Raw genomic sequence first — 8752 nt, 5'->3', positions numbered from 1 at the left:
GGGATCAACTGTTTGAAAATGTAGGTATGACCATGACTGAAGCTACGGACTATGATGGACCAACATACCTAATGTGGAAAATTGCTAATATTCAAACTTTTCCTCCATTTTTCATAGTTCTGAAGTTATCTAGGATCGAAAGTTATTATGAGGCTAATTTAATTGTACTGTGGTAGGTGATCTAACGTATTTGGATATCAAATTTAGAGTCCTCCACTGATTGAATATTTTATCTACTAGGCACAGTGCTGATCTTTTTTTGAGGTTATGCAAAGGATAATAAACTTGTAGTAAATTTATAAAAATGAGCTGTTTTTTAATCGAAGACTACCTATCTTTTGCCAACACAACACGTTAGGCAGTTGGTTTTATATTTTCTTAATTTTAAAGCAATGATGTTATTAGTCGTTTGGATTTACATATGTGGATAGTTGTGCCGTAGGTTTATCAATAACTTATCTAGTGACATGTAGGTACTAGGTACCAAAAACACCGGAAGCATTTCTGGTGAAAGAAAAAAGTCGTGCAAAAAATTTACTAGACGCAGTGACGCACTTCCTATTGAATTCTGTATTGGATCGGTGCTCTTAGACTAGACGAGAAATTGAAATAGAATTAAAGAGGGAAAAAATATATTTGTACACCTGTAACTATCCAGATTCTAGGTACATTAAAACAGCTACATATTAAAACAGGTAACTGGATTGACTGGAAGGGAGGATAATTTGAATAATCTTGTCGTAAATTGAAAGAATAGATTATACCCTGTTAATAATATAATATGTAGTTAGTAGTCATACTAACTACCAGAATGAAATTGATAAGTTCCCTCCGTACGTCACGTCGCAGTCTTGTAAGAATCATTGGACCATTCAATAAAACTAGGAAGAACACATGTGGGGAATGTAAAATTCCTAAATTGATCTTTAATGCCTTAAATTGAACGCTCCTTCTGAAGGCTTTGAACCTGAACACCAACACCACGTCTTATTAAGTACTTATTAACTTATTATTGAATTTTGCAGTAAAAGGAACTAGATTACTAGACAGAAGACATGCAAGGGATGTAAATCTTTACACCAAAAGCTCACTCAGAGGCTTAGATGTAAGGGCAACATACGAAGGGATGTAAAGGTCCTACCTGTTGTGCTGGTAATGCGACGGGAACATCAGCTGGTTTCTCGGTAGATGGAGAGGTGAACATGTGTTGGTGCAGGACAGCAGCTTTGGTTAGCTCAGATACGGGAGTAGGAGTAATTGGGACTTCCTGCAGGGGCTCTTCGATTGGCTTCTCGGTCTGGCTGTCTGGATAAATGACGGGGCCTCGGTTTGAGTTGTGGGCACTGTAGCCTTCTACCCCGTAGCTAGCGCCAGCTCCGTAGACGCCACTTCCATATTGGACGCCATAGTTACTTCCGGAACCGTAATAGTTGGCTAGTGAGTTCAGGGGAAGGTGGCCTGCGGCGGGACCGTACTTGTACGCCGAGAAGAGATTGCCTGGTTGAAATCCTGGAAACGAGTGTGTCAATTTGAATACCAGCATACAAATATGTATCTCATACATATTTTCCATACATACACAGCCAAAACTAAATTTCAGCCCAAAAGCGATCACTCTAATAGAGCTGATTGAGGGCTGACGAAAAACGCCTACCCCGTCTAAACACGGGAAAAGGCAAAGAAAAAGAAGATACAAATATGTATCTCATAGCTACAAATATTAGCATACTACCTATGTGTTGTCCGTTGATTTTTTCGTCGTAGTAGAAATATAGATAGTAGGAAATTTTGTGGAATCCGAGAAACTTGTCAAATTGTTCAAAATTACAGCAATGCCAGCCACTTACTCTCAGGTAGACCTGACGACAGGTAGGTACACCTGTCAGGTTTTCCTGATAGTGAGTGTGCTCATCAGGTACCTACCAGGTAGATCTGACAGACGGACCTTTTCAGCCGTACCTGTCAGGTCTACCTGATAGTGTGTGTGCTCATCAGGTAGATCTGACAGACGGACCGTTTCAGCCGAAGGTACCTGTCAGGTCTACCTGATTCTGATAGTATGTGTGCTCACCTGGTGTCAGGTGTACCTGTCAGGTCTTCCTGATAGTGAGTGGCTGGCCTTACCTGACGGGTATCACTACTATCACTCCAGTTCCAGACCAAACTGACAATCAGCATTATATTCTGCCCCATACTCAGTGCTGAAGAGGATCATAAACTGTTGAAGGTTAATAAGGTAGGTACAAATATGTAATGTATGTATAGGTATGAAAGATAAATTTTATTATCCAAAATAACAAGGGTACACTTGGGTAACAAAAAATGTAGGTAGGTAATACAAATAGATGTAGTTTAAAACTAAAAGGTAATTTATGTACTAAACTTATACAAAACTTTGGTAGGTAACTTACAAAAGTTATGGTGGCAGGTTTTGTTGAGGATATTATCCAAAATAACAAGGGTACACTTGGGTAACAAAAAATGTAGGTAGGTAATACAAATAGATGTAGTTTAAAACTAAAAGGTAATACTAAACTTATACAAAACTTTGGTAGGTAACTTACAAAAGTTGTGGTGGCAGGTTTTGTTGAGGATGGAAGTGGAAGATGAATTCAATAATCAAGTCATTAGGTGTAAAATCTTTATGAAGCATGCTAACAAGGACTGAACAAATTTAACAATTTGTTGTCCAAGTGTAGTTTAGAGCTGTCAGGAGATCACCATCACCAGATTTAGAGGTTATCCCAACAAAACCTGCCAACCTTTAATTAAGAGAAAAAGATTACCCCTCTAGAGGTTTTTAAGTATTGAAAACCATGCATTCAAACATCTTAAAACTAAATAACAAATTCTATTATAATAAAATCTTTATGAAGCATGCTAACAAGGACTGAACAAATTTAACAATTTGTTGTCCAAGTGTAGTCTAGAGCTGTCAGGAGATCACCAGATTTAGAGGGTATCCCAACAAAACCTGCCAACCTTTAATTAAGAGAAAAAGATTACCTCTCTAGAGGTTTTTAAGTATTGAAAACCATGCATTCAAACATCTTAAAACTAAATAACAAATTCTATTGTAAATCCTAGTCCCATAATGTCAAGTACATAAAGCTACATTATTATGTGGTCTAATTCTTAAATGAGGATAACATTCCATGCCTCGGCTGGGATTGAACTCGCGCTCTTCTATTTATAAGGTGACCTTGACCACAACACCACCGTGGCAGATTTATTCTAATTCTAAAGGAATTCTTTTAAATCCTTGTGACATAATGTCAAATAACGTGCGAAAAATTTGACTAGTTGCATGCGTAACATGAGCAATGAGCAACTTGAACAAGTGGAATTCAAAACACGCCAAGTTATAAGTAGGTACCTACTTAATAGAAACATTAGCTGAAGCGTGTTTGAAGCATTACTTACACTTACATGACTAGTTGCATGCGTAACATGAGCAATGAGCAACTTGAACAAGTGGAATTCAAAACACGCCAAGTTATAAGTAGGTACCTACTTAATGGAAACATTAGCTGAAGCGTGTTTGAAGCATTACTTACACTTACATAAATAACAGAAAGCAACACAATTCTTGAAAGTTCTTTCGCTTGGCGTTTTGAGAAAAGAATAGACGAACGAGGATAGGAAACAAATGAACATTAAAACTGTAATAACAACACAATTAGAGATAGATCTTTAGTTCTGTAGGTAGCTATTATTGTAAGTGCTTCAGATGTAGGTACCTACTAGAATACTAGAACTAGATAGTGATTATAGTGAACTAGTCGTCAGCAACATCTGTTTCCAACTATTAGGTACTTGAGGACAAAATAAACATCTTCTTCATTATTTCTCTCTCTAAACATCTTTATTCTTAAGTATTATGTTTCAAGACATTTCTTCTACTTCTACTTTGTTTGGATTAGCTTTCTCATTCGGTTTGCTGATCACTTCATTTTTTTTTCATTCAGGGAAGTGGATATAGGTATCTTTGTTGACCTATTCGACCTGTCTTGTAGATTTGAATTGCTTTTACTTATTGGCCAACCCAATTAAAATAATCCATGTTTCTGTTTGTTCTGATACAATTATTGAATCAATTGTTTCTTGTTGATCCCAAAGGTATCCACGCTCAGTGCTATTACCCAAGTACAATTCACGATCTATGTGTACCTATTACCTATACGTATAGTTATGTGGCAGCAAGTTCCATGACTATTCCAATAATAATTAGAACCAAATGATTCCTTTCTGCTTTATTTTATAACTCCGAATTCTGATTTTTTTATTTTTTATAATGACTTTTTTAATTGCCATATAAAATATAGGTCCTTTATCTTTTTACAGAGAAGAACTAGGTACAACCAATAAGTAGGGTTTGGACTGTTTAGAGTCTTACCCGTATTGATATTGATTTTAAAATCATGTTGGTTCCTCATATTGATAGGATGGTTGCTAATAACTGTGTCCATTAAAAAATCGTGTATCTACCATCATAACCACGTTTTATTGTTATTAGGTAACTTTTAATAGGTGACCTAAAACGCATTTTCAACGATTTTTTGTGTTTGAATAGTTACAGAGCTGATTGAGGGCTGACGAAAAACGCCTACCCCGTCTAAACACGGGAAAAGGCAAAGAAAAAGAAGATACAAATATGTATCTCATGGCTACAAATATTAGCATACTACCTATGTGTTGTCCGTTGATTTTTTCGTCGTAGTAGAAATACTTATATGCGTAGTAGAAATATAGATAGTAGGAAATTTTGTGGAATCCGAGAAACTTGTCAAATTGTTCAAAATTACAGCAATTGAACGAACTACCTAAGTAAGTAGATAAGTATGGGTAATTTTAAACCAAGTAAATAGGGATCTTTAAATTTTATGGTACTTAAGTTGGTGATGGTTGTAGGTACCTAATTTCAAAGGTAATCGAGCAATTTCAAGCTAGCACTTACCTGCTATGTATCTACCTTTAAGAACTAATCACTAATCAGACAAAGGTACGCAGGTATTTCATACATTTCGGCTCCTGAGTGTTCCTACGTACTTACTTATCTGTGCTAAAATTAATTACTTCTTTAGAAGCTACTTGTCATTCTTCCAGAGCATATGCGATGGTTGTAGGTACCTAATTTCAAAGGTAATCGAGCAATTTCAAGCTAGCACTTACCTGCTATGTATCTACCTTTAAGAACTAATCAGACAAAGGTACGCAGGTATTTCATACATTTCGGCTCCTGAGTGTTCCTACGTACTTATCTGTGCTAAAATTAATTACTTCTTTAGAAGCTACTTGTCATTCTTCCAGAGCATATGTCTATCACAATATTACATGCCACTCTGGGATATGAACCCATCCTAAAGACCACGTGCTCAATACTATCACAATATTACATGCCACTCTGGGATATGAACCCATCCTAAAGACCACGTGCTCAATACTATCACAATATAACATGCCACTCTGGGATATGAACCCATCCTAAAGACCACGTGCTTTTACAGCAATTGAACGAACTACCAACTACCTGTGTATTTTGCCCATTATTTAAGTAAGTAGATAAGTATGGGTAATTTTAAAACAAGTAAATAGGGATCTTTAAATTTTACGGTACTTAAGTTGGTAAAAAAAAGAGAGCATATGTCCTGGAAGTTTACACTTAAGAGGAACACAACAATGCCTTAGCAGCACTGTCATTATGAGTGAATGGCATTGCTCTCCACAGAATGATCGTACACTTTGGTTGGGTATGCCTTGGTTGGCGCAGGGTAGTGCTTAGCGACACCATCATATTTGACCTTGGCATGGAATCCAGATTCGTCAGACCAGTAGTTCACAGTCTGGTGTCTTCCATCGGGCAGAAGAACATGGTAGCTTCCCTTGGTAACCTCACCATCACGATGTTCAGATTGCCCGAAGTCACTGCCAGTGTAGGAATCATGCACGCGGTATCCGAATTCGTACTTGGGAGCATAATGGGGATAATCCTTAGGGTAATCTTTCTCGTGAGAATCAAGGGAGGATGACGAAGCTAGGGAAGACAAGGAAGACTCATAACCACTTGGAATAAACTTCTGACTTTCATATTTGTAGGAAGTGGCAGGGACGGCACTGTACTTGTAGGCTACACTGGATTTAGTAGCAGGGACGGCAGCAAAGGATTTGGCAGCTTCCAGCTCGGACTTGAGCCTGTAGTTGGATAATTCTTCACTCTTCACTTCCTTACCATCTTCATCCACATACACTGGGACGTACTTGATTTCATACTGGACATCCTGGAACACAATAATAGGGAGGTCCAAAATTAGGTATATCATTTTGAATTGAACTTTGCGTAATAAAATGATGGATTACAGCAATTGAACGAACTACCAACTACCTGTGTATTTTGCCCATTATTTAAGTAAGTAGATAAGTATGGGTAATTTTAAAACAAGTGAATAGGGATCTTTAAATTTTATGGTACTTAAGTTGGTAAAAAAAAGATCACTTATGAATCTTATGATTTAATTTGAGAGAAAGGTAAACGAAATTAGTAGCTATACCTACTTTAAATCTAAAAGTGCCCAATTCGTAAAATTTATCCTCAACGAAATATCGAAACCCTGAATTCATTTGGAGAGTGATTACCGCGATTACTAATATTACTATTTATTAGAAATGATGGACAACCACAAACAAGTCAGCAGCAAATGTTGGATCTTTAAAAAGTATGGCATTTGTTACCATTGATAATATAGAAATCATTGTCAGCACAAAGTTCACCACATTGCTAATAAGTAATAAATGATGGACAACCACAAACAAGTCAGCAGCAAATGTTGGATCTTTAAAAAGTATGGCATTTGTTACCATTGATAATATAGAAATCACTGTCAGCACAAAGTTCACCACATTGCTAATAAGTAAAGTTATTCAAGAGGAAAATAAATAGTACATAAATTATACAAGCACCAGTAGATCTCATAACACTTCTCCTACTTTATGTAACTCTTTACACAAACACTTGTGAGAGAGGAAAGGTACCTATAAAATTGCTATCAGGTACCTATCCCTAATTATCATGAGTAGGTAAGGTACTGGTACTGAATATGCAAATTTGAATGGCGACAACGTTCCTACTCGAACTAAGAGACCTCCATGAAACTTACCACTTGGTTTGATGGGGTTCTGGAATCCGTGAGGGAGATTCAAGTAGCCCGCACTAGCATCATCCAAGGTAAACTTGGCATATCTTGGCGCTGGGCCGGGAGCTCTCTGAGTTCGCTTGCCATTAGCTGACATGTCGTTTCTGGGGGACGACATCATTTCGTTTCTAGCAGGTGCCATTTCGTTTCTAGCAGCCATGTCGTTCTTAGGCGTGGCTCTGACGGGTCTGTTGTATTGGGGCGCGGGGCTAGGGTGTTCGTAGCGGTACGGGGCGTTGTAGGAGGCGTGGTACGAGCCATTTCGTTTCTAGCAGCCATGTCGTTCTTAGGCGTGGCTCTGACGGGTCTGTTGTATTGGGGCGCGGGGCTAGGGTGTTCGTAGCGATACGGGGCGTTGTAGGAGGCGTGGTACGGAGCCAAACCCTCGGGTACGAAGTTTCGTCTATTGATGGTTGGAGGGCGGAAGTGAGGTGCCTCATAGAGTAGCACGGGGGAGATTATAGTCAGGATGACACAGGGAACCTGCGGCAGATTAGATCCTCTTAGATATTGAGCCTTAAATCGGTTGCCCTTTACTGAGTGCGGAATTTTTATTTTTTAGACCTCACTAAATTAAGTATACTGAATAAATACATACTGAATTTAAAATGTTAATAAAAAAAAGTATACTGAATTACATATTCGATGTCAGTTTTTCCTATACTTAATTTCATAGTGGTTACTTGAATACGATAATGTACTGTTCTAATAATAATAAAGAGTCCCTTTACACGAGCAGCAGGCTATTACCTATTTACTATTAATATCACAATAAGCTCATCCCTTAAGGAAATTTAGGTTTAAAATAAAAATATTTAGGACCTTACCTTAAAAAAGGCAGTCCGCGTAATTATTGCATTTGCAATATTACATTTGAAAGGGGTTTTTATAGTAATATATAGTACAAAATAGACGGAGTAAAAATAAACAAGTTCTGGTTTAAAAGCAGAAAACGATTTACAATAACGACTGGTTTGTTTATTACTGTGGTCGTGGACAAGTGGACAAGTCCAGAAAAAGAAGAAGAAAACTTTCACTATGTTGTACTTGTATGTAGGTAGTAGGTAGCTATAGATGACACCTTATTACCTTTAGCACTCAAAGCTATGGTCGAGGTCTAGGATGTTATGGCAAGTGGCCTAGGTTTACCAATTGGTGTAGCTTCAGCTATATCAATATTATCAATTGGACGAGGTTTACCAATAGCTCGTATCCGACTCGCGTCGTCAATTAAAATGATCTCCACTTCCAAGTAATCATCTCTCGTATAGTACTCATAATAATGATACATACTTACGTGTTTAAAAAATCATCAATATAATCAGTGGAAGATGTATGAAATGAAAGTGTTTTGGAGCATTGATCATTTTGATACGTTTCTGTTGTGATGCATTATGCAGATACCCCAGAGTCCAGACTTAGGTACAGCCTATAGAAAATGAGGAACGAGGAACTAATGGGATCAACTGTTTGAAAATGTAGTATCCGACTTGTGTCGTCAATTAAAATGATCTCCACTTCCAAGTAATCATCTCTCGTATAGTACTCATAATAATGATACA

The 8752-nt window shown here is 37.5% G+C and overlaps 1 protein-coding gene across 1 annotated transcript; it reads right to left on the bottom strand.

The window, feature by feature from the left end:
* Positions 1-1099: 1099 nt before the first annotated feature.
* LOC103510736 lies at positions 1100-8481 on the bottom strand. Its single transcript, XM_008475423.1, has 4 exons — positions 8340-8481; positions 7494-7726; positions 7155-7458; positions 1100-1509 (listed from the first exon to the last, which is right to left on the bottom strand). Exons 1-4 carry the CDS (start codon positions 8479-8481, stop codon positions 1100-1102), a joined length of 1089 nt encoding a protein of 362 aa, XP_008473645.1.
* Positions 8482-8752: the final 271 nt, after the last annotated feature.

The sequence above is a fragment of the Diaphorina citri genome, unplaced genomic scaffold (genome assembly GCF_000475195.1).
Source record: "Diaphorina citri unplaced genomic scaffold, Diaci psyllid genome assembly version 1.1 scaffold638, whole genome shotgun sequence".
In the NCBI taxonomy this organism is placed as follows: domain Eukaryota; kingdom Metazoa; phylum Arthropoda; class Insecta; order Hemiptera; family Psyllidae; genus Diaphorina; species Diaphorina citri.
This window is presented reverse-complemented; position numbering and strand designations above follow the sequence as displayed.

What these genes read in the sequence shown, in the direction of transcription:
- LOC103510736 (XM_008475423.1), bottom strand. Translation starts at nt 8,481, where the DNA reads ATGTATCATTATTATGAGTACTATACGAGAGATGATTACTTGGAAGTG. An exon ending in AGCTGAAGCTACACCAATTG is followed by an intron (nt 7,727 to 8,339) that starts GTAAACCTAGGC and finishes TTCCGCACTCAG; the next exon opens with TAAAGGGCAACCGATTTAAG. An exon ending in GAACCCCATCAAACCAAGTG is followed by an intron (nt 1,510 to 7,154) that starts GTAAGTTTCATG and finishes ACTCGTTTCCAG; the next exon opens with GATTTCAACCAGGCAATCTC.